The following is a 27531-nucleotide window of genomic DNA, read 5'->3' as shown; positions in this document are numbered from 1 at the left end:
TATCCGGTATCGCGTTCGTCTTCGAATCGATGTACTAATTTGTGACGTCAGTTTTTTCGTGGTTCGTTTTGCATGATTTGTGGTGTCGTGGAATTTATAATTCGTTTTCCTTTATCTCATTATGTTAAATATTTTTCAGCATGAAAGTCACAATTAGAAGTAAGTATACATTTTTAAACAACGTAAACTTAATCAGTATGAAGAATCGGATTTTTGTTTGTTTGTAACATAACCTCCAAGTATGTTTAAGCTCTGTTTTACCAAATTACCTGTAATCAAAAGAATGAATGTTAAATTTTTAAGGTGTAATCTTGCTTTGGAATTTTCTAATTAAAATAACATTTTCTCTCGACAGTAAAAAAAAGTTATAAAAATTGTTGATTGTGTATCGATTATTATGACTTCATAGTTTAAAAATTAACGTATAAGGTAAAGCATTAACGTTATTTGTTATGAAAATTAAGTTACTGTTTTGCTCGTAAAGTTAAGTTTCTGTGTATTTATTTTAAGTTTTTACCATCCAACCAGATATTTTTTTGTATCTGATAAATTTTATGTATATTGTATATGTATTGATGAATATATTGGTTAAGAATTTCAAAATGTATTTTTAAACTTTAAAGATAATAAATTTTTTATAAATTTACTTTAATTGTATTCAAAAAAACAATTTAAAAAAAATATTCAGTGACTGAATAGTTTTTAAACTGGCATGTGTTGTATTTATAGTAGAAGTGAACTTGATATGTATGAAAAATATCTAAGGTAGTATATACTACCTTATATACTATTAGCTATATACTACAATATATATAGCTATATATATTATACTATAGCTATATACTACAAGATATACTGTGCCATTATATTATGTGTTTGTAAAATTAGAAATGCTTTTCTCATTTACGTGATTGGTGTGATGCACTTCTCCATTCCTTTATGAATATATTATGCCAATTTATCCTCAACATGTTAGCCTCAACTTTTATACATGCAATTATTTTTTCCCCCACTGTTTTCTTTAGAGATCACTGTTTTTCTCCTCCACATTGATCTCTAAAGAAAATACATGGGTTTCTGTTTGTAGCAATCTAGTTTTAATGTGTGAATTTAGTACTGGCTGTGTTTAAAAACCCCAGAATTTAAATTTTCACTAACTGCAGACCAGTTTTAAACATTCTTCCATAAACACATATTTCAAAATATGCAAAAATATTTAAATTTTCTCATTTTGTTTTGTCCTATTTTTCACATCTTGATTCTAAAAATACTATAATCCACTTAGATAAATATATTTTCCTGTTTTACTGCTTTTGGCCCTGTTGTTATCTGAAGGTATTTTTTGCTCTTGCATTTATTTAAATGAATTTTTTATGTAAATTTGCTTTGAAGATGAGTTAAATTTCTAATTTAACATTTTTAATGAATTAATTTACATATCTAATTTAAATTAAGGTAATTATACACAAGTATGAACTCGCCTCTGATTTTGATGGAATTTGGAATATACCATATTTAGGATGTGAGTTATTTGCTGCATTAGAAATTATTCATCGGAAATGCTTTTCACCTGAGTTTTGTCTCTCATAAATTATTTTGTATCCTTTCCAAAAATTCCTTAATTCAGCTTTTTCAAGTAACCATAAACACCTGATGATTTATAAAATAATAATTTATTTCTTTGAATATACATAAATATGTATTGTGAAGAAAACATACACTTGAAACTTCATTTTTTATGTCTCGCACTGGTTATATGGACCATTATTCTGTTCACACACTGGCATATCATATCTAAAGATTCTTCATGACTTGCTCAAATATATGTTTAGTTGTATTTGCTATTTCATCCCATATTCCCTGTTTCAGTTCATTGTTATTTTTGGACTAAGTGACAAAAAAAACTTTATTTTCTTAGGTAGCCCTAAAGAAATTAGCATGTACAGTTAAGTTAGGAGAATGAGTAGATTATTCAGCATATCAAAATCAGACACAAAGAAGTGACATTGCAACATTTCTCTTAACACAGGCATTCTTATCTGTCAGTGCTGCAATATGTCATTGAAGAAGTATAAACGTAGATTCTGTGAAATAAAATATAAAATTAACCTTTTGCTACCCCACTATGTAGTCATTTATTATTTAATTTAGAATTTTCATCAGCCCATAGCAAAGATTTTCTTTGTTGATGGTATATCTTAAATCTAAAATATGCTTCATGCATTGTAAGCATAACTTACACTAAATTTACTCATTATAATAAAATAAATTAATTCTCCATGACCATTTTCGTTTGAAATACCAAGCACGTTTCCTCATTGAGTTCTTTGTAAGTTAACTATCATTTCCATATTTTTTCCAGTACTGGCTAAGAATTTGGACATCATATAGTGTAGTGTTTAGTCAAAATTTGTTTATTGCTATACTTATTACTTTATAACTTTACTACTGTAATAATTCTTTTCATACCCTGTTTTTGCATTATTATATAAGTTAAGAATAAAAATACTTTTTTTCATTACCCAGTGATATAGCAAATAGCAGCAAGGTAAAAAATATTTTTAAAAATCACTCTTGCATTATTAAAAATAATAGCAATTATTTTATAATTGTCAAATTTTTTTGTACTGACATATGATACGTTAACGACAGAAAATGATGATCAACATAAATTAAGAGTCAGAATTGCCTAATAAACTATAAACTAGCATAATACTCATCAGAGTCAAACATGGAGTTAGCCATTAAAAATGATTGATGGGCTCTTCATAGAGTGATTGTCACATGACTGGTAGTACGGAAGATCTGGTGTAATCTCTCGCTGCAGTGACTATATATCCATTTAAGCATAAATTTGGCCAAGTGTACTATGAGATGGTGTTTAGTATCACCATACCTTTGTACTTTACTACTAACATTTCTAACCACAGTTCTAACCTTAACCCTAATCTCTGTCCACAGAACAGATTAACATCGAACAGGTCACCATAATTTACAAAACTGATTTGCTAATTGACTAGAGTACTGATAATGCTACATGTACTTTGACCTTGCATTGGTCACCAAACCTTTTTTCAGATTTTTAGTCCTTTTGTTTTCCTGATCCTAAGCATATATACATACATACATATCAAGTAATTGCTCATAATTACCCACAATTTTAATGCTACCATGGCTAAAGTTAAAAAAAATTGAAATTTGAAAAATTAAAGTTAAAAATAAACTTAAGATAAAACTAAACCTGTTGAAAGAACAGCCTTCATAAATAATTTGCATTGGCTGCAAATTGTTACAAAATTAGTTTATTTACACATGTCTGCAATAGATAGGAATAAATAATTGGAAAATTTAAAATTATTTACGTCCTAAATATATATAAATTTAATAAAGGTGTAGAAACTTCATTGTTGACTAAAAATAGGGACCAAATATCTATCTAAACCTTTGAAAATTGTTTAACTTCTAAACATGATTTTCTGAAATTTTTCTGTCAACAACTGTAAATAGTTATTCCCTCCTTAAATTTTGCAGATACATTATCTTATTTAACCCTATATAAGGAGCATGGGTAAGACTTAGATATGGAATACAGTCGTTATATTGCGCATTAGACAGATGTAGTATTGTAGCATAATTTTTATGGAGAAATTGTTGTTTTTCGGTTGTAGATTTCATTTTGTTTTGGAGGTTGGTTCAGAGCTGGCCTCTATTCAGTGGCAAAATGGAAGATCTTTTTTTTTTCATCTGAAGGGATCTGTAATTTAAATCCCAATCAGGATTGGGATTATGCACTACAAAATTCATCCTTATTCCATATCATAAATAATCCTATTTGGGAATAAGTTTATGTCACCAAAAGAATAAATAAATTTACTTTGCAGTTTTGTATTAAATTTGTCAGAAACCATTTCTTGTAATTAGTATATTATCCCTACTTGTGACACTGGTATTTTTTAGAATTGGTAAGTAATTTTTTATAGTCTAGAGATCTTCTAAAATAAAATAGTTTTTTTCTTAGATGTAACATTTGCTTATCAACTTAAGTTTAAGATTTTATATTTTAACGCATATATTTAATAAACAATATTATTTCTTAATCTTTTTTTTCGGTGTTATTTTTTCAGTATTTTTGGAAAATAAAATAATCAGGTGCAGTTTTCACTTAATTAAAAATTATGTAATACACAACTTTCACAGACAATAGTCATTTTCCATTGTAAAAATATACTACAATGAGCTCTAAAAAATTAAATAAACATTAAATTAACAAGATGGCATAGAAGGTAAACAATTACAAAATAACAATTCGCTAGTTATTTTCAGACGTGAGTGTTTTTTTTTCAATTTAACCACTTGGTTGGTCTAGTGGTGAACGCGTCTTTGAAAATCAGCTGATTTGAAAGTCCAGAGTTCCAGTCCTAGTAAAGGCAGTTATTTTTATACGGATTTGAATACTAGATTGTGGATACCAGTGTTCTTTGGTGATGGGTTTCAATTAACCACATGTGTCAGGAACGGTCGACCTGAGATTGTACAAGACTACACTTCACTTACACTGATGCATATCCTCATTCATCCTCTGAAGTAATACCTGATAATAATTCCTGGGGGCCAAACAGAAAAAAAGGTTGAGTTTTTTCAAGATTATCATATTTTTTTTTGTCTTCAGTCATTTGACTGATTTGATGCAGCTCTCCAAGATTCCCTATCTAGTACTAGTCGTTTCATTTCGGTATACCCCCTACATCCTACATCCCTAACAGTTTGTTTTACATATTCCAAACGTTGCCAGCCTGCACAATCTTTTCCGTCTACCTGACCCTCTAATATTAAAGCGACTGTTCCAGGATGCCTTAATATATGGCCTATAAGTCTGTCTCTTTTTTAACTATATTTTTCCAAATGCTTCTTTCTTCATTGATTTGCCACAACACCTCTTCATTTGTCACTTTATCCACCCATCTGATTTTTAACATTCTCCTATAGCACCACATTTCAAAAGCTTCTAATCTTTTCTTCTCAGGTACTCCGATCATCCAAGTTTCACTTCCATATAAAGTGACGCTCCAAATATATATTTTCAAAAATCTTTAACTGACATTTAAATTAATTTTTGATGTAAACAAATTATATTTCTGACTGAAAGCTCGTTTCGCCTGTGCTATTTGGTATGTTATATCACTCCTGCTTCGTCCGTCTTTAGTAATTCTACGTCCCAAATAACAAAATTCTTCTACCTCCGTAATCTTTTCTCTTCCTATTTTCATATTCAGTGGTCCATCTTCATTATTTCTACTACATTTCATTACTTTCGTTTTGTTCTTGTTTATTTTCATGTAGTAGTTGCGTAGCACTTCATCCATGCCGTTCATTGTTTCTTCTAAATCCTTTTTACTCTCAGCTAGAATTACTATGTCATCAGAAAATCTTAGCATCTTTATCTTTTCACCTTGCACTGTTACTCCAGATCTAAATTGTTTTTTAATATCATTAACTGCTAGTTCTATGTAAAGATTAAAAAGTAATGGGGATAGGGAACATCCTTGTCAGACTCCCTTTCTTAATTACGGCTTCTTTCTTATGTTCTTCAATTTTTAATGTTGCTGTTTGGTTCCTGTAAATTTTAGCAATCGTTGTTCTATCTCTGTATTAGAACCCTAATTTTTTTTTAAATGCTGAAAATTTTATTCCAGTCTACATTATCAAATGCCTTTTCTAGGTTTATAAATGCCATGTATGTTGGTTTCTTTTTCTTTAATCTTTCTTCTACTATTAATCTGAGGCCTAAAATTGCTTTCCTTATCCCTATATTTTTTCTGAAACCAAATTGGTCCTCTCCTAACACCTTTTCCACTCTCCTCTCAATTCTTCTGTACAGAATTCTAGTTTAGATTTTTGATGCATGGCTAGTTAAGCTAATTATTCTGTATTCTTCACATTTATCTGCTCCTGCTTTCTTTGGTATCATAACTATAACACTTTTTTTGAAGTCTGACGGAAATTCCCCTTTTTCATAAATATTACACACCAGTTTGTATAATCTATCAATCGCTTCCTCACCTGCACTGCACAGTAATTCTACAGGTATTCCGTCTATTCCAGGAGCCTTTTCTGCTATTCAAATCAAAAGATTATCATACAAGTGTGTAAATTGAAAGAGAAACTAGAGTTCATAGTATATATAAGAATATGGTGAATAAATTAAACCTTAGAACTAATATCATACACTCTGGTGTCAAAGTGTCGCAGTTTTGCAATGCTTACATTGTTTGCCTTAATGAATTTTACTCTGTAATTTTTTACATAGTAGTAGGGGCAAGGAAAAATAAATTTCAAGATTGACTTGAAAGAATGAGAAACCAATTGCTTCTACTCTTAGTTTTGCCCAATAATAGCAGTATTAACCTAAATAAATGAGAAGGAAGTTGGCCTTTTGCTTCAGCAAACACAACACATTGAAGAGAAATTTGATAATGCTCCTCTTTCTGTATTTATTGTACCAAAATACTCAGCACTAAGTGGTAAAAAAGTATATATTCTTTATTCAGGAAAGTAAAAATTTATGTTTTATTTTATCTGAAATAAAGAAAAGGTCTTTTTTTTAAATTGGGACAATATGTAAATGTGACAGTATTTGAATTTAAAAAAATATTAGCATGTAAAAAATTATATTTAAAATTTTTTAAAAATATTAGAATTAAAAAAAATTGTCTGATTCTCTGATTTTTCAATAAATAAATAAATTCATCTGATTCTAAATAATCTATTTCTCCATAATTTTTTTTTTTAATGTTGGTCATGTGATTTCTACCATAAAATTTCATGTTAAGCTTGAACCGTTCATGTTATTTTAGTTGAATGATTATCACAATTTAAATTGTTAATTGATTGTATCAGTACTAGCCATTTCTTATAGTGTAGAACAGTTTCAGAGTGTTATCTGCAAAGCTCTCCATTTATTAATAATTATATAATAATAAATTTTTATTAATTAGGTGATTAATTGTAATTTTTTTTAATGTTTTCAGGTTGGACTGGTGTAGCCACTTGGAGATGGGTAGCAAATGATGATACTTGTGGAATTTGTCGTTTATCATTTGACGGTTGTTGTCCAGATTGTAAATTACCTGGTGATGATTGCCCATTAGGTAAATAATGAATATCATTTAGTAGTTATTTATTAAAATAATTTAGGAATTCTTATTTAGATTTTGTTGTATAATTATCATCCTGTTTATATGATTGGTACCATAATTGGAGAATTTTAAGCCATCTGATAGTGATATGCAAAGTTACTCTGAGAAAATACTGCAGCCATTCTCAGAATTATTAAAGCCCTTTGTCAAGCTTGTTGTCAAAAGTAGGAAGTGAAGTGATTTTCTGTTGTATTTCTCATTGAGCCTGTCATAGTTATACTACTGCAAATCAGAAACCTATTGAAATGCAGTTGACATTTGAATGCCTTATAAGTGATACTTTCTTTTAAGAAGTAATCAGAAATTTCAAGCCAAGCACAAACTAACAACTTTCTACTTCATAACAGATGTTAGGTTTGAATCTGTAGAAATGTATGAGACAAACAGTTCTGTTAAATCTTGATATTGGTGGCACTTCAATATATTTTGCTAGGTTTAATCCTAATGAACTTGTACAACCGAAAATCATCGGTGTTCGTAAGGTCTAAAATCTGCAGTGATGGTTGGTGGTAGAAATTATTCAAGATAATGAATTTAAATTTATTATATTTTTTAAACTTTCATTATAATGCATTTAGTTGATTTTCCGTACATTTTCAGTTGCTCTGATTTCCTGTGGCTTGTAGTATTTCAGTTGATATGTAATTCTAATACAGTTTTTAAAAAGCCAGTAGTATTATCAACTAAAGCGCAGCAGGATTCCCTCATAACAAAGCAGTAGGTAATAGAAAAGGTAATAAAAAGAGCTTACACCATTTAAATTTGTATTTCCCAAGTAATAATCTGAGTACATTTGATTAAACATCATATATATATTGTGATTTTAACCACCTCAGTAAAGTTTGCCCTTGCTAAGAAACCAATCTACTACCTACCTCTAAAAAACATTTTTTTGTAGTAAAGAATGTTTTTCAGCTTTATTGGGAATTTGTTGTTTACTTTCCCGGCCATAGCAATATGTGCTTTTGTAGTTATAACAGGAGTATATAAATCAGTCAGAAAAATCTAATGTTGGCCTAAAAAAAAATGTATGTTGGCCTGGATTTATGTTATCACTCTGGACCACTATTTTGGACTCGTTATCACTCTGGTATTTATGTTATCACATTGACCAATTTTCTTCAAATTTTGTAGATGGATGAAAAACATATTTTTCTTTTTTAGCTATGTCTTGCTTCTGAAAAGGATATAATGAGAGTTTTGTGTATGTATATTTACTACATCAATAGATCTTCAAACCACTATAAAAGTTTTTTGCCTATCCCAAAACATTGGTCTATGTCTATGGTAGAAAATACTTTTTTAATTTTGAAAAAAAATTGTTTATTTATTTTAAATTTAATAACCATGCAAGTTACCCATGCATTTAAAGTGTAAAAAGTTTAATTTCTTGGTAGCTCTTATTTTTCTTTAGTATGTCTGGAAAAAATCTATGTGGACACCACATGATATCTTTGTATGCCTATTAAATTACATATACACATTTTTTACTGCATTTCATTTGAAGGTGAGATATGATCCTCCAATTCTTTAATAAAATGGACAGTCAAACAATTGCATTGTGGTTGACACCACATTGCATCACATTTTTTTGTGGTGCCCGTATCAGCATTTTATATTAGTTTATATATATATATTTTTTTCATGTTATTAAAGTAATTATGTGGTGTTGGATCCGTAGCCATGGGCACATCAGTTCGAATCCGACTTTATATATATAATTTTTAACTTTTTTAAAATTTATTATATATTGATTTATTAATAGTTAATAACCACTTTAAAAGTTTTTGAATTAAAATGAAAAATACATAAAATTTTATTTCACTAATAACTTCTGATTTTTTTTTCATATTTTTTTATTGTTATTGAATTATTATTTATTGTAAACATTTTTTTACAATCAGAGATTAATAATTATTATTTTTTTTAAATTTAAATATTTTAATAAATCAATATACTTCAATTTAAAAAAAAGTTTATAAAAATATATGTATGTGATGTCTGATTCGAACCGGTGTGACTTCCCCTTGTAAGATCCAAATATTTAATTAATTAAAATTGTATTTGGCTATAACTCTGGACCAATGTAAATAAGAATCTCTTATGATATATCGTTGAAAAGCTGTCAATGAGGGCTGTAGGGTAGAAAAAGTCCAAAATCCATATTTTGTTTTTATTTTGGGCTTTTTTGTACACTTTTGGTCCAGTCGATTGCAATCAAAAGGGGAGGTGCACAACAAGATGTTACAGCAGTTCTAAATCCAAAATTTCAACATTCTGCAGTTAATCATTTTTGAGTTATGCGAGATCCTTTATTTCGTACAAGGAATTAAAAAATCTGATGTGGAACCACATGACTTCCTTGTACACCTATTAAATTACGTATGCATATTTTTTAAAAATAAAAAGTACATAAAATTTTATTTCATTAATAACTTCTGATTCGAACCGATATGTGCCTTCACCTTCTAAGATCCAAATATTTCATTCATTAAAATTTCATTTGGCTATAACTCTGGAATCAATGAAAATAAGTACCACTTATGATATGTCGTTGAAAAGCTCTCAATGAGGGCTTATTACTGCAGTTAAGAAAAAATCCAAAAAAAAATTGTAATTTAGGCTTTTTTGGACATTTTTGGTTTAGTTGATTGCAATCTAAAGGGGAGGTGTACAACTAGATATTACGACAGTTCTAAATCTAAAATTTCAACATCCTATGGTTAATCTTTTTTCAGTTACACGAGATTCAAATGTATATATGTAAACTGTCGGAAAATAGTCAAAATGGATATTTTCGTTGAAATCTGAAAACTGACATTTTTTGCAATCACAATACTTCCCTTACTTTGTACAAGGAAGTAAAAATTTGCCTAAAATTTTTTTGCCCCTTCCTAGAAAATGACAACTTTGATTAGAATTATGGTGTATCTTTGTATTTTTTAAACAACTTTAACAAATTCTTTTATTTTATCATCACTTGGGATTATTTCTTAAAAATGTTATTTTACCTGAATGTTACCCCTTGAATATGAGAGAAATGAAAAAAGAATCTTTTTTGCAATCTAAAATTTTTAATTTTCAAAAAGAAATTTTTTAAACAATAAATTCACTAAAATAACTTTCCACTGGGGAAGCTCCCAGATTTGTTAATTTCAATTTTAATCTAAATTCAGTTTTAGTGAATATTTTTATCATTAAAAATGCCTCCTGATTCATGAACCTCTAAATTTTCAAAAAGTTGAAAATATATTTTTCAAAATCGTGATGTTAACATATTAATATCAAACATTTTGGTTATTATTTTTATTTTATAGAACAGCTTGGCTTCAAAGATTAAAATTAAAAGATTTAAATGTAATCAAACAACTAATTTTATATTTAATAGAAAAAAAATTGTTGAAAACAGTAACATTAAAATTTATTATGATTTCATTTTTTAATATGTCGATTAAGAAATAACTGATGCAGGCTAATTGGACATTTTTGGTTCTGTATTCACTTGCTTTACTTTTTAATTATTGTGTGTTTGGAAAAGAACAAGAACACAAAACATTTTCCCTTCCATTCAGCTTTCATTAAGTCCTCTGCAAATGTAGAAATAACTATTTTTTTTGTATTTATTTATTTAACTATCATACAACATCGTTAAATTTTATATAAATAATTTTTATTTATGTAAAAATGTGAAAAAAAGAATAATTCATGATTTTGGTTATTGGTTTTCAATAAAAAGTAATTATTTTCTCATAAGGTACAAATAGAGTTTAAAAATTATTGAATTAAAAATGAATACTATAACTTGACTGGTTTCTGTAATTCATTGTGGGCTTTTTTTTATTGAAATTTATGTAAAGTGTGTTTCATAATAGTAGATTATACTGTAAAAAATCCCTGATTGCACATGTGCTGCTTCTGGAGGAAGATGTGTCTCCTGCTCATTGTTGAGTACCATGAGTAGATTATGTCTTCTGCAGGAAGGATGATTGGAGTGGATAATGCCACAAGTTACCATTCACATGGGTTGGATAACAGATCTTTGTACTTAATAAATGTAGATTGATTATTACTTTTTGCCTAAACTGTTTCAATTGCTGTTTTTTTTTTGTTTTTTTAATGTTTATGGGTTCTCCCTTTCTCTTTCCTATCCATATTATCAATTTGGACATTGCCAGTTGGAGGATCTGTGTTCTAGACAATAAGTGAGAACTGTTGAAAAGTAAATAAGTATTGTTGAATTAAAATAAAAAAAGATATGAAAATGTAAGTTGTAGAAATAAATTAACAGGATTTAATAATTTTTTAAGTCAAAAAAGAGCATCTTAATAAAGAAACAATGTTTTAAGAAATCACAAACCCAGGATTATCTGTCATATAAATGAATTAATCCTTTTATTAGTTTTTTTCATAGTTAACAGCTACTGATAATAATAATTTGTGCATGGCTTGTAATGTTAGCAGAAAAATTAAAAAAGTGTCGTGTAATTTATTGATTTGAAGTTAATTGTTTTTTTTTTTTTTTTAGTCCGCGTTATTAATTATTCTTATGAGAAACTTATTTCATTTCTATCACATATATCATGTCATAGTTGAAATTATAAAATTATTATGAAATTATAATGTATCTTTGATATTGAGGTGTTCATACAAATTCTATGAAACATGTTGTCCAGTCTGTTAACAATTAACAATTACCAACAAACACTATAAACATACTAAATTAATAACAAGATCTGTGCAAATGTACTAATTTAAATAATATGTATTTTTCTAATTCATTATCAGTTATTTAAATTCAATGTGTGTTTTTAAAGTAAGGTCCATTCTAAATTTATCGCCTACAAATGCGATCTAAACAAATGGCAGTTGTGTAGCTTAGTTATTTCAGTCAGTATAGTCAGCTGTTAATCCTATTTTTGACGACAAAAAAAAATTCTGCAGCTGAAATTCATAGCCATTTTTGTGATGTTTACAAGCTGAATGTAATGATTGATGTTTTAAAGTAAGACAGTGTTGCCTTTCATTTTAAGAAGGTGGAACAAACGCTCATGATGGAGAATGCAGCCAGCTGTTTGTGATAATGGATGATGTTCGTGAAAAATTTGAGAAAACTGGCGCTTCACCAGGTCACAATTGTCTTGTTGTCATGTTTCATGAACTTTGATTTATGAAGTTTTGACTGAAAAATTGGGCAATAAAAAAATTGTTTGCCAGATGGATGCTGAAGATTTTAACTGAGACACTCGAGGAACAATGTTTTGCTGAATTTTGCAGTATTATGAAAATAAAGATGAAGTTCAAACAAGAATATTCAGTAAAGAAGCTTATGTTAACTGTTTGTTGGGACAAAAAGGCTGTCATGCATAGAGATTTAGTGATTGCAGGACTGCTGTGAATGCTGATATGTGTTGTGAAATATTAAAAATCTTAGAACAGATAAAAAACAAAACTATATAGGATGCTGTCCCGTAGGAATTTGTTTTTGTATGATAATGCCTGGTCTAAGAAGGTAAATCAGACAGTGTGACAGTTGGAAGAATTTTGTGGGAAAATATTAAATCATTCCCTTCGGATTTTTATCTGTGTAGTCCACTGAAAGAAGCTTTGCATGGCATCAAGTTCAACAACAACAAAGAGGTAAAGAAAAAAGTACAAAACTGGCTTAGATCAAGGTAAAGAATTTTTCACTGAGGGATAAGAAGATAAGATGACTTGTAAAAAGATTGGACAAGTGCAGGGAAGTTGGTGGGGATTACATGGAAAAGTAAACAAAAAAATTATATTTATTTAATAAACCATTTTTGCTATACAGCTATTTGTCTGTTTAATTATTGAATGACCCTCATGTATTGATGACCCTCATCACATGTATTACCTACATATTATATTCATTTTCATTTATTATTAATATATAAACCTCAGTACCCTTTTTTATTAGCCTATAAATCACAGAAGTTAATTTCAGTAAATCTTTTAATAATGCGTGGCCTTTGTAGTGAAATACTAATAAGTTGTACTCATGAATATATTTTTCTGAATATACTTGTTTGCATGCAAATGGTTGCAAGTTCTGTTGGCTGTGGAGTAATTATGGTAGTTGGTGGGAGAAGTGCAAGAATGTCCTACAATTGTAGTAACATTTAAGGATTTCTACAGAATTGTTTAGTTATATTGATTTTTTTAATCATTTCATGGATTTTACAGAATTCTAAAAAACCACACTTTGTAATTGATATAATATACAGTGCATTCGAAAACTATTGTAAAGTAAGATGATGTTACTACTTATTATATGTAGTTTCTTTATAGTTACTTTTTGAATGAACTGTATTTTTATGTATATTAAGTTATTTTAATATATTTCTTTATGAATACCTTTTACACGTCATCTAATATTACTTTTTGGGTACCTAACATAGTGATATTAAATTTACCTGTCTAATGAGGTTTGTTATATTAATATTTTTTCTATCTCTTTGTTTATAGTGTGGGGTCAGTGTTCTCACTGTTTTCATATTCATTGTATTATGAAGTGGTTGAATTCACAACAAGTACATCACCAATGTCCTATGTGTCGTCAGGAGTGGAAATTTAAAGAATAAAACTTAAATTTACTGGTGAGATATAGATATGATTATTTTGAACATGTATTTGTATTTAATTTAAATTAATAAAAAATATTAATAAAATTTGTGTATATTTTGATTGCTTTTATTTTTAATTTCTTTTGGCTTTATTTCATCATAAAAAGTGGGTATTTTTTCAAGCTTTTTATTTTTATACTCGTATTTTCATTGTTATTTCTCCTTAAGATATTTGCAGCAAAAATATTTTCTTTGCAGTTTTTTCTTTATTATTAGAAATTTTTTTGAATTTTTTTTTTTGTCTTCAGTCATTTGACTGGTTTGATGCAGCTCTCCAAGATTCCCTATCTAGTGCTAGTTGTTTCATTTCAGTATACCCTCTACATCCTACATCCCTAACAATTTGTTTTACGTATTCCAAACGTGGCCTGCCTACACAATTTTTTCCTTCTACCTGTCCTTCCAATATTAAAGCGACTATTCCAGGATGCCTTAGTATGTGGCCTATAAGTCTGTCTCTTCTTTTAACTATAGTTTTCCAAATGCTTCTTTCTTCATCTATTTGCCGCAATACCTCTTCATTTGTCACTTTATCCACCCATCTGATTTTTAACATTCTCCTATAGCACCACATTTCAAAAGCTTCTAATCTTTTCTTCTCAGTTACTCCGATTGTCCAAGTTTCACTTCCATATAAAGCGACACGCCAAATACACTTTCAAAAATCTTTAACTGACATTTAAATTAATTTTTGATGTAAACAAATTATATTTCTGACTGAAAGCTCGTTTCGCCTGTGCTATTTGGTATGTTATATCACTCCTGCTTCGTCCATCTTTAGTAATTCTACTTCCCAAATAACAAAATTCTTCTATCTCCATAATCTTTTCTCCTCCTATTTTCACATTCAGTGGTCCATCTTTGTTATTTCTACTACATTTCATTACTTTTGTTTTGTTCTTGTTTATTTTCATGCGATAGTTCTTGCGTAGGACTTCATCTATGCCGTTCATTGTTTCTTCTAAATCCTTTTTACTCTCGGCTAGAATTACTATATCATCAGCAAATCGTAGCATCTTTATCTTTTCACCTTGTACTGTTACTCCGAATCTAAATTGTTCTTTAACATCATTAACTACTAGTTCCATGTAATGATTAAAAAGTAACGGAGATAGGGAACATCCTTGTCGGACTCCCTTTCTTATTACGGCTTCTTTCTTATGTTCTTCAATTGTTACTGTTGCTGTTTGGTTCCTGTACATGTTAGCAATTGTTCTTCTATCTCTGTATTTGAACCCTAATTTTTTTAAAATGCTGAACATTTTATTCCAGTCTATGTTATCAAATGCCTTTTCTAGGTCTACAAACGCCAAGTATGTTGGTTTGTTTTTCTTTAATCTTCCTTCTACTATTAATCTGAGGCCTAAAATTGCTTCCCTTGTCCCTATATTTTTCCTGAAGCCAAATTGGTCTTCTCCTAACACTTCCTCCACTCCTCTCAATTCTTCTGTATAGAATTCTTGTTAAGATTTTTGATGCATGACTAGTTAAACTAATTGTTCTGTATTCTTCACATTTATCTGCCCCTGCTTTCTTTGGTATCATTACTATAACACTTTTTTTGAAGTCTGACGGAAATTCCCCTTTTTCATAAATATTACACACCAGTTTGTATAATCTATCAATCGCTTCCTCACCTGCACTGCGCAGTAATTCTACAGGTATTCTTTCTATTCCAGGAGCCTTTCTGCCATTTAAATCTTTTAATGCTCTCTTAAATTCAGATCTCAGTATTGTTTCTCCCATTTCATCCTCCTCAACTTCCTCTTCTTCCTCTATAACACCATTTTCTAATTCATTTCCTCCGTATAATTCTTCAATATATTCCACCCATCTATCGACGTTACCTTTCGTATTATATATTGGTATACCATCTTTGTTTAACACATTATTAGATTTCAATTTATGTACCCCAAAATTCTCCTTAACTTTCCTATATGCTCCGTCTATTTACCAATGTTTTTTTTTGAATATTCATATTTATTAAAACAAAATTTAAACATTGATCTGCTGTGAACATCCAGTTGATATTATTTCTTTCTTTTAATTTAGCACTGAACTAAAATGTTAATTTACTTCAGCAAATTATCATTAAGAATTAAATTGCTGTTAATTAAAATTAACATTTGGCTTCAGTGCAAGGTGAATTGTGATACTGTATAGTTTTTTTTCGTGTTTTTTTATATCCTGTGTTCTGTTATTGTTTTGGGAGCTAATTAAGGATTTTTTTTAAATTGCTTATGTTATCTCACTGCAAACCATAATCTTTACAGTTAGGTGTTGATCGTGTACAGATTTGCCTAATGTGACATGTGACAGAATGTTTTTAACCCCAAGGTTTGGCTTGAGATAATAATTAAATGGTAATTGTACAATCAAAATATGTCTTGGCCTGATAAAACAGATTTATTAAATGTAAAGTTATCAGTACTCAAATTATCATAAAGGTGCCAGTAGATTTTATGATCGCCTTTAGTGAATGGTGCTGTTGCCCTCATCCTATCATCAGCTTAAATTATTTTTTAGGAGGACATGTATTTAGAATACATGTTCTAAGTTGTAAAGTGTGAATACATGTTATATGTTAAGTTGAAAAATGAACTAAATTTGGGTCAGTTTAATTTGTTATACCTGACACTGTTTAAATCATATACACTTTTTAACCATATTTTAAATAGAAATCTTCCAGCATATAACACAGAATTATGTAAGGATGAAAACAGAACCGTCAGTCATTAAAGATGACTACATTAACAACTGAAAGTTTTATGAACTGAATTTGAAAAAATAATAACTTAAGTTTGGTTCAGTTTTTTGTTAACATTGATAGTTTTATCTAATTTTCATTGCCATGGGGAAAAGGCAACTTTTAGTCATATTATGTTTTTTCAGTTGTAGTAGTGGGTGATTGAAAATCTTAGATTCTATCAAGTTTTAATGTGGACTCTGGTATATTGTGAATCATTTGTTTACTACTCTTCCAGATGAACAGGTTTGGGATGTTGGATTGCATCTAAAAGATTATTTTTCCTGCAGTTGCTGCACAAAATTAATGTTAATGTCTGTTTTAAATTTTGCCATGCACTAAGCCATCTATCTGGTAATTGTAGAATCTCTACCTATAACAGGTAAACATGGGTTGAATGTTAGCTTTCTTTCCATGAATCTCAGTATTCTCACCACGTTGTGATGATTCCGGTCGCCGCAACCCCCCCCCTTCATAGCCCTAATGGACTCTAACTTTTTACATCTCTTAGTAATAAGCCAAGCCTGTTTGGGATGCCATCGATGTAAATGCCTCAGTAGACATTTACATCAGTGATTTTTAAACTCAGCTTTTGCCTTCACTGTAGGCCTCGTCCGGACATCTTGAACGTTCTATATTGCATCTGGACACTTGAATGTTCTACATTGTTGCCCTCTGAACTAGCTTACCGAGCTCGTGGAAGCATAAAACCCCCACCTAGTTCTACTTTTATTAAGCCAATTTCTAGTAAATGTCTCGAAATTCAAGGCAAATTAACAACATACCACCAAAAATGTTGTTCGCAGCAACTAAATTTATTCCTAATTTCCTTAGAGAACTGTACTTCAGTTCATACCCCTGACTTTAGGTTAATTTATGGACTTCGGTCTGGTCTACAAGGGAGAGGCAAACAGACCTCCTCAGCTCCATTGCAGAATCCCACGTGATATTTACTTTCTTTAACCATCATCGAGATGGCGCTACAGACAGATATGCAGCTTATTTATAAAAATTAACCTTCGGTTGAGTGTTACAAATAAATGGGTCTCCATAGCAACATAGCGCATATGCAATAGATATCAACTAAGCTTAAGAATTGTCATACATGCATAGTGAAATATTGAGGTGACTGTTATAGCTCGTGCGAGTTGTCAGGTTCATAGTGTCATTAGTTTTTGCAAACAAGAATATCTGCAACCAAGGTCCACTGTCAGCTGTGCATAGTTTATGGTAATAATCAATTAATGTTGGTTCTGTGAAAGAATGGTGCAGGAGGTTCAGAGAAGGGCAAAATAATGTGTTCAACAAGAAAAGAAGAGATTGGCATTTTATTGTGCATGATAAACGTGTTGAAAAAGTTGAATTTGTTCATTATAAACACCACTTCACAATTACTGAACTAGGTGAAAATTTTCTTCAAATTTCAAGAGCCATTCTTTATGGAATTGTTACAGATTGGGTTTTCATAACTACTCTGCATGATGGATACCAAACAAAATGGAAACAATAAAAGTGGTATTGACGTCTTTTCAGCATTACCACATTAAAGGAAGTGAATTTCTTAACAGTATTGTTACTTGGAATGAGATGTGAATTTGGTTAATCAGTATTGAATTGAAAGAACGATCCTGAAAGTAGATCCAAATAAACTTGCCAAATAAACCCAAAAAATTCATACAAACCAATTTGAACAAAAAATGATGGCACTGAGTTTTGGAATTCTTTTGCCAGAGTATGAAGGGGATTTTTTTTGCATGCCAACAAATGGGCACAAACCGCTGCTAGCTCTAAGTGTGTACTAAAAAAATTTAAGTGGAAGATTTTTACCTTCCCCCTTACAGTCCTGATTTAATACTATCTGGTTTTCATATATTCAGAAAATTGAAGAAATGAACTCATGGATGGAGTTAGTGAATGGATAGGTACTTTGACGGTGCTTTTCTTTGTAAGGAACGGACAAGCTGGAGTCAAGATACAAGTTCTTATATTTGGGCAGGAACTATATCAAGTAATATATACATGTATTTTTTATGTGGAGTTAATTTTTTTCAATTAATTTTGTATATTTCTATTACTTGACTGGAGGTTAATTTGTAAGTAACTCTTCTTTTCGTATGTATTCTGTAACTGCTGTGTACAAAGTTTGGTCAAAAAATACACGGGATTTTAGTTTCTCAAAAACATTTTTATTTATTCATCAATATTGGTTTTGTCACCTTCAAAGTACTCCTTTTCTGATATAATACATTTGTCCCAGCACTTTTTCCAATCTTTGAAGCACCTCTGGAATGCAATTTCCAGTATAATGTTCCTCCTTCAGTAATTCTGTCTTATCTCTTCAATGTTGGTAAAACATCGTCTTTCATGCTTCTTTTTTCAGCTTGGGAAATAGGAAGAAGTCACATGGGCCATATTCAGCGAATGTGGAGGCTGAGGTAATGGTGTTATTTTTGCCCAAAAATTCACAAATAAGCAGCAAAGTGTGAGCAGGTATATTATCGTGGTCAAATTGCCATGAATTATTTTGTCACAAATCCGGGAATTTTCCTCGGATTGCTTCACACAAATGGCATAGAACTTCCAAATAGTAATTCTTATTGATTCTCTGATAGTGATTCGTCGATTGTCCATAATCATTTTTTTTACTTTTTCAACGTCATGGGATCTTGATGTGCTGGGACATCCTGGGCGATCAACTTCTTCATGGCCCTTCTGGAAATGTTTGTACCACTTGTAAATGCTTGTTTTATTCATAGAAGAATTGCAAAATGTAACATTTAACATTTCCAGCACGGTGCTGCATTTTGTTGTATTCTTAAAGCCAAATTTAATATATATTCTTTGTTCTATTTTTTCCACGAGTTAAAAATTGCTGTCCACACCAAAACACGTATAACGTTTTTGATAGCCAACAATAAACTAAGCATCCAATACGGCTACCAATGTAAACATACATTAATGATGAGTGTACCAACATAACAAAATAAAATTGTCGCAGTTGGACTTACACAGACTCAAATTTAAAAATTTCCATGTTTTTTTTTTATCAAACCTCATATGTCAGTTTTTGTTGGTTCTTAACCATTTGGGAATCTCAGGGTATCAATAAGTAATAGCTATCAAGGAAGTTTGTACCCAACTAACCAGTTGGATGATCCAACTAGTCATACAATCAGTTTTGACCATACATGCTTTGTGAACTATCAGTTGATAATAGTGTGGTAAAGCTAAGATTTGTTTGTTGTCATCAATACATTAGAGTTGCTGTACTGTAATGGAATTTCATCAGTATGTGCTTGTTAGCATGAAGAAGCAAGGCACCCTTTGTCATCTGGAACCCCATAAAATAAAAAACAGGATTTCTCGTAAATTTGGTTTTCCAAATATATCTAAGATAATTTTCGTGTAACATTTAGTCACATTTTTTCATGGTTATGTACATTATAGGGCATTAAAATACAAATTTATATTAATATGCAACATTTTATAGATTGTATATGATAAAATTTTAAAATAAGTTGTCTAAAATACACAAGCTATTGAAATTTTTAATGTATTAAGATGTTTGAACTACACTATTTTTATGATATAGTACTTCCTCAATTTAGGTGGCAGCCTACTCACCCCTTTTTCTTTACACACATACACACACGCACACGCACACACACACACACACACACACACACACACACACACACATACACACATTGTATGTATGTACACATTATTGCCTTTCTATTTTAATGAGACTATTTACATTATTTAATGTGATTAAATAATAAACTTTGTTTTTATTGGGTCATTTTATAATCCCATGTCATTAGTTTTTTGTCTTTGTAACACAGCTTATTGCAAAATTAATGATTATTTTTGGGTTTCTGTTAAGTTAAATTATTGAATTAAATTGTAGTGGTTAATATTTTGAGGTAATTAAGTTATAATAATATTTCTAGTTGTTTGCCCATTAAAAAAAATGTTTTATTAATTGCAATTGTAATCTTTTTACATATCATGTATAAATAAAATTTCATTTAATATAAAATTGTTACGCTTAAATTATTTTGCACTGAAATTGTTCATTTTGAGCAATAATTAACTGTAATAGTGTTGATCTTTCCACTTTATAAAAGTTAGCAGTGGTTATTGCACCATGTAGTGATAATGTAGTTATTTACTACACCGCCACCTACTTACTATGAATAAAGAGAAATCTCATTTTCAGATGGTGCATTTACAAGTTTTTATTGCTTTTATTTTTTGTTTTCATAGCTTAGCAACAGTAAATTCTAACATGTTTTAAAGCTTAATAATGTAAAAATTCGCAAAAAGAGAATATTTATTTAGTATTAAATGTGAAATTGCAAACTCAAATTTACCATTAAATAGTTCTCCTTTATAAAATATTTAAGAGACACAGGAGATCATAACAGAAATAATAAAATATAAATATTGTGTGTGTGTGTTTGCTTGTGCGCGTGCTTGTGTGTATTTAATATTATATAAAATATAAACCACCAAAACACAGTAATTAGATAAGTTAAAACTTAACCGTATTAATTTTTAATAACTAGTTTTTGCATAATTCTGTATCTTCAGATTGTATTAAAGTTTATATTTGTTACGATAAAATGTATTATTTTAACTTATTATCATTTTATTTGAAATTATGTTTTAAATTTTGAATAATATAATCAGCATTTGAAAAATTTTGTTGTTCAGTACTAGACAGCAAAATTCTATAATCTACATAGAATTTAATACCAACTGAATACGCAGGATACCATGAAAATTAATATGGTGAATTTAATTTATCTAGTTACTGTGTTTTGGTAGTTTATATTTCATATAATATTAAATTTTGTTAATACAGTGGTCAATATGTTGATGAATTTTTGAATATTCAAAAAATTGTATTTATATATAATATAGTATATAAAGGGTTGAGGAATAAGTTTCTTTAAATTTTAATCCAAAAGTAAAAACAATATGTTTTTATATTTCAAATGAAGATTATTAAACCTAATATACAAGGTGTGTGAGAAAAGTAATGAGACTGACCTTTTACTTACCAAAGTTTTTATTTTTTTCAAACAACAATATTATCCCCTTCAAAGTAGTTCCCTTGGGCAGCTATACACCGGCGGAATCATTATTCCCACTCCTGGTAGCAGTGTTGGAAGGCTTCAACTGGTAGGGCTTTTAACTGGTCAGTCACAGTCTTTTGAATGTTCTCCAGAGTTCCAAAATGACGTCCTTTTAAGACATGTTTCAATTTCAGGAAAAGGAAAAGTCACAAGGACTCAAATCAGTTGAATAGGGGGGGGGGGGTTGAGGAACCGTAGGAATGCGTTTTGAGGTCAAAAATTCCTTGATGGAAATGGTCGTGTGACATGGGGCATTGTCATGATGAAGCATCCACTTGTCTGTAGTGTCTGGTCTCACGTGAATCCCTGTTTTCCTGAGCCTTTCAAGGACACTTTTGTAAAAGCTTGGTTGACAGTTTGTCCTGGAGGAACAAATTCTTTATGCACAATACCCCTACTGTCAAAAAAGCAAATCAGCATGGTTTTGATCTTTGATTTGCTCATTCTACATTTTTTTGGTCGAGGAGATGACGGAGTGTGCCACTCTTCGCTTTGTTTCAGGATCGTACCCAACTATCCAGGATTCATCACCTTGATCACACGATTGAAGATTCTTGATCATTGTCAATCCTCTCAAGAAGATCAATGTACATGTTTCTTCAATTGCCCTTCTGCTCCGTTGTGAGGTTTTTTGGCATCAATTTCACATAAACTTTTCACATGTCCAAATCGTCTGTCAAAATTTGATGTACGATGAAGTTGTTTAAATTTAACTGTTCACTCATCTTCCTTATTGTTAAATGACGGTCTGATCTCACAAGAATCCTCACACACAATGTTTTCGTCAGATTTTGAAGTTAAAGGTCTCCCTGACCTTCGAGCGTCAACGAGCGAGGTTGATCTTCAACATGTTCTCGGCCTTCCAAAAATGATTTGTACTCTTGATAAGCAATGTTCCCCATTTTTGTAACACAACAAAAACACAACTTCACTGATAGTGCTGTCAAAAATAATGTGTTGGCTGAACGGAGTTGAAACTTGTACTTGTGAAAGGAATGAACAAACCGGTCTAGCACAGACCAGTAGACACAGCATTGCCAGATCACTCACAGTGTTACCAATCTCATTACTTTTCTCACACACCTCGTATGTCATTTTGATCAACCATCTTTGGCCATTTTTGAGATAAAATCCTGATCCCATCTCTGTAGAGCTCTTGGGTTTTCTGAACGAAAAACTGTTGTAATTGAATCGCACATGCCTCTGTTGAAGCCAATTTTATATTGTTAAGAGAATTCTGTAGAGTCTGAAACAAATCGTAGTATTTTGGTGCTACGTCAGAACTATTTGGTGGCTGTATCAAAACTTCCTGGTCAAGTTCTTTCAATTTTCATGGGTTACCAAATGTGTGTGAAGTCTGGTGTTGTCATAATTGAAGACAGCACCTTTCCTCCTGATCAATTTGGCCCGCTTTATCTCGATTACTTGGTGTAATCTTGAGTTGTTAACAGTAGAGGTTAGAATAAACTGTTTGATTTGGTAGTAGCTCCTCATAGTGAACGATTCCTTTCCAATCACACACTTAGACTTTCACTTTCTACGTATCAATCCTGGCTTTGCCACCATTTATGGAGCTTTACTTTGCTTGACCACAATCTTTTTTGTACATTATTGCTGTGTATGTGATCCATTTTTCATAGCCTGTAATGAACTATTTCAAAACAGAATTCACTCCATTTTAGCAACAATTTGCAGATGGAAATTTGATGCATTAGATTTTTTCATTCTTAAATCATGTGGAACCCATTTTTTTTTGTATCCAGCCTTCTTCAAAACTGTTTTGTGGTTGATGTTTAGTTCATTACTAATATGACTGATAATGTACCAAGTTTTTCTATGATTTCATTAAATTTCTCTGGTCTACTAGTGTGAGAGCATCATTGACATCAAAATTTCCAGATTGAAAACATTTGATTAGCTTTATGCAGTGTATTGACACTCCACAGAGCCTGTAAACATGACAAATTTTTTTAGCAGCCTGAATTGCATTCTTCCTTTTTTATAATAAGATTTCAAAATTATCAAATTTCTAACTTATTTTCACTCATTTTCAGGACGCAATAAGTTTTAAATAAATAAACTAATATAATCATAACCCTTCTGAAAATAATTTGCCTTTCAAAGTATACAAGTGTAGACAGATTTGATTAACATTATCAGAGTTATGCTATCCTAAAGCCATCTATCGCAGGAAAATACTATGAAGCATTTTCCCCAACTCCTCCAAAATGAGGAGCTATGCACAAATACGGTATATGGGTGTATTCTAATTATTAAACTCGAATTAGCAATTTAATATTCTGAATTTTATTTCTAATATTAATATTACATGAACATTACTATAAATTAAAACATAATAAAAATATAAATATTCCACCGTACAATACATGTATAATAAAATATATTATTTACAGTATTTTTACATTACATTGCTAGATATAAAAACAGGTCTATTACATTTAAAGAGAACTAACTACTGTTCTGGCACAATAAATTATTGAATAGTTTTTGTAATCTTACATAATTTAAAAAAAAAAACAAAATAAATGAAACAAAACAATTGATAAATAAAATAGAGGTACAAATTACAGTAATGATTGCTATTTATGATCAGTAAAAAAAAAAAAAAAAATAAAAAGATACTTTAATGTATTACTTGTTTAACGTTTTTGAAAAAAATTGTTAATTTACAAATTTTGCACAGACTCAGTTCTTTTAGCGGGCTTCCTTCACTGCCTTCTTGTATAAGATATTGCTGAAGTCAATCAATGAATTTTTTTGCATCTTGTGTAGATACGCATTTGACATTGGGTTTTGTCTTTATCTTCTTCAATCTTCTCCAGTTGTTGAGTACCAGTAATGTTTTTAATTATTTCTTGATCACTGGTTTATTCTCATCATAGCATTGCATTTTTTATCTGTATTTGAAAACTCTTCAAAATTTTGAACCTGTTGCTGTAAAAAACATAATCATTGTCATCAGCATTGATTATTTCAGTATTATCGTTGGCATTGACTTTTAAACCACTTTTGGCAAAGCAATATTTGATAGTGCTACTTTTCACTTCATCCCAACTATCAACTATAAACTGAATTGCCTGCATCAATTTTACACTTGCACTAACACCTTTAGACCTACCTGAGGAAGTCAATGTATTCGTTCAATTTTATGTAAAATTAAATTATTCACTTCGCTAAATAAATAAGTATTTTTTTATTATTCCCATGTCAAGTGGTTGAATTAAACTCATTGTATTTGGTGGCAGAAACTTAATTTGAATATTTCATAAATCTACATTAGGATGGGCAGCACAGTTATCAATAAACAGGGAAATCTTTTTTGATTTTTATTCTGTAACTCATTGTCCAAGTACCCAGCCAATTATGAAAAATTGGACTCGTCATCCAGGCTTTTTTATTAAAATAGTAATACGAAGGTAAACTCTCCATTCTAAACTACTTAAAACGTAGTTTACCTGTTTTAGTAATAACAAGAAGTTTTTTAATTTGTCACTGCCAGGCATATTCGTACAACAAACACAGTAATTTGACCAATTGGTTTTTTGAGCCAGATAACACGGTGTGTTTGTAACAGAGATACCAATCCGGTATAATGCGATAAAACAGGCCTGTTTTGTCTGTGCTTATAGATGTCATCGGGTTAATATTTCTTCATTATTTCAGGAAGTTTAGAATTCTTCCATGATACAGTACTGTCAGTATCGGTGCTTGTCTTTTCACTATGAACTTTTCTAAATTTTATTTCATGTTTCCATTTCCAAAGTGACAACCAATCATCTTTTGCGTTGAAATCACAGTGTCTCAATAATTTTGTAAGCACTTTGGCTTTTTGTTTTAGCATAGGACCACTGACACTTACTCCTCGACTAGTTATGGTGGAAAACCATTCATTTAAAGCTTTCTCAATGAGTGGATCCTTTTCTTCACGTTATTTTTTGAGAAGTTCCTTCTCCTTCACGTTTGTTAGAGCATTCACTGCGAAGAGTTTTCTTGTTGTAAAATCTGAGCTATTGTAGTTTTTGATGCTCCCAGAAGTTCTGCAAATTTACACTGACCAGTATTTGGTGGATAACTTTTTATATTGTGTAGCAAAGCAATAATTTCTACCAATGTCATGTCTTTATGCGGCATGGCAATGAATTGGATAAATTATGAACCCCGACTTTTAACTAAACTAACACTTCAAAGTAAAAAGTGATTAAAAAAATGAAATGAATAAAAAAAGTAAAAAGATAAGCAAAAGTGATTAAAAAAAAATTACGGAAAAATGATAACAGCACCATACGCAATGAACAGTGGACTCGCAATGAAGAAAAGAAAGACATTTGTTTCATCATAACTGCATGATGTCATCTATGTTGCCATGCACTACGTTCTGTGCAGACCAGTCTTAGAAGGACCTACTCAATACAACATTCAGCAACAGCAAAGCGATTTAAATTACTAATAAAATTGTGATATTTTAGAATTCAAAAGAAAGAAACAAACGAGCTAATGGGCCTTATAAGTGGCATTTTGGACCATTAAATCAGCATAATTTTACATGAATTATACCAATATGTTTCTGTTATAACAAAAATGCCCCAAATAACCAGAGGTCCTATTAACCGGAATCCACTGAGTGTACTAAATTATTGATGTAATTTACCAAATTTAATTTTAATCATTGAAAAATATCATCTATTTATTTATTTATTTTTTGAGGTTTTATTTTGCTTTCTCTTCTGCATTAATCTTTTAATCTCAAAATGTTCTCTAAATCCCGTTCCTCATTTATCTGCTTCGTATGTCCTAATTTTTGTCTTTGCATGCAATTTTTAACTTTTTTAATTCTAAATTAACATACTCTGGATGTTCCTATTTCTTATCATCTGTGAGCCTATCCTGGGTTTTGTACACAATATAGTTTTATAATGTTTACTACAATTTTTCAGTTCAAAGAATCTTCAGTCGTATGTAAGATAATAGTTGGCAAAGCAATAGAACTATTTAAATTATATCGTTTGCTTTTCTCTTTATCAAAATTAGAAATCTTTTATTTGCTTTTGCAGCAAGGAAAGATATATTTTCTACCAGTTTTATGTTTCCTCTTTCTTGTGAAATATAAGAACTTTAGAAGATGAATGTTTTTCACATATTTGGTTTTAAAATAGCTAATATAATTAATAAAACGCATTTCTAAAATAGTTATGTGTAATATTATGCACATTTTCTATTAAAATAAAGTAATGTATCATCTATGTAAAAGAGATTGAAGTGTAGCATATTGTGAACAGTGATTAGGAATCTTGAGTAACCTAATAAATATTATAACGAAATTAGACTTAAAGCCACTATCTAGGAAACAGAACCAGTTACTGAAAAATACATATGCAGGCCATGCCAAATGAGACAGTGTGTCAGCTTGGATTAGGCCCAGATCTACAGAGTTTTAAACTGCAGGAGAAGAGATTAAGGATAAGGAAAAAGAGTCTGATAGTGAGAAGGAGATTACTTTGAAAATTCTGAACTCTGAGCAACCATCTCTTCTTCTACCGATATGAAGATAAAATCATTTTAAGCCAGAAGAGGAACAACGCATTACAGATCAATAATTTTGCAAAGTCCAGCCAAAATATATGCTGGGACAACTTTGAATTTTCCCTCAAGAACAAAACAACTACCCTTTAACAGATTTAAGTTTTTCTTAAAGAACTCTATTGTCTTCCACAGAGTTATTTAGTGTTAATGCATCAGCTTGTTTATATGAGGAGTGACTGAAATGTAATGCACACCGGAAT

General features: G+C 30.3%; 1 protein-coding gene across 3 annotated transcripts in view; it reads left to right on the top strand.

Moving 5' to 3' along the window:
* Positions 1–27531, top strand: part of LOC142325994 (anaphase-promoting complex subunit 11-like) — a 206798-nt gene continuing 179267 nt past the window's right edge. For 2 of the 3 annotated variants that reach the window (XM_075368038.1, XM_075368037.1), the window contains exons 1-3: positions 1–159; positions 7029–7148; positions 13683–13813. In XM_075368038.1, the coding sequence (XP_075224153.1) occupies positions 141–159; positions 7029–7148; positions 13683–13798 (255 nt within the window). In that variant the 5' untranslated portion in view covers positions 1–140 and the 3' untranslated portion in view covers positions 13799–13813. Of the gene's footprint in view, positions 160–7028; positions 7149–13682; positions 13814–27531 lie in introns of those variants that run through there. The other variant, XM_075368036.1, reaches the window with a different exon arrangement.

The sequence above is a fragment of the Lycorma delicatula genome, chromosome 6, assembly GCF_047948215.1.
Source record: "Lycorma delicatula isolate Av1 chromosome 6, ASM4794821v1, whole genome shotgun sequence".
Lineage (NCBI taxonomy): Eukaryota > Metazoa > Arthropoda > Insecta > Hemiptera > Fulgoridae > Lycorma > Lycorma delicatula.
The sequence above is the reverse complement of the archived record's forward strand: the minus strand, read 5'-3'. Positions and strand labels throughout refer to the sequence as shown.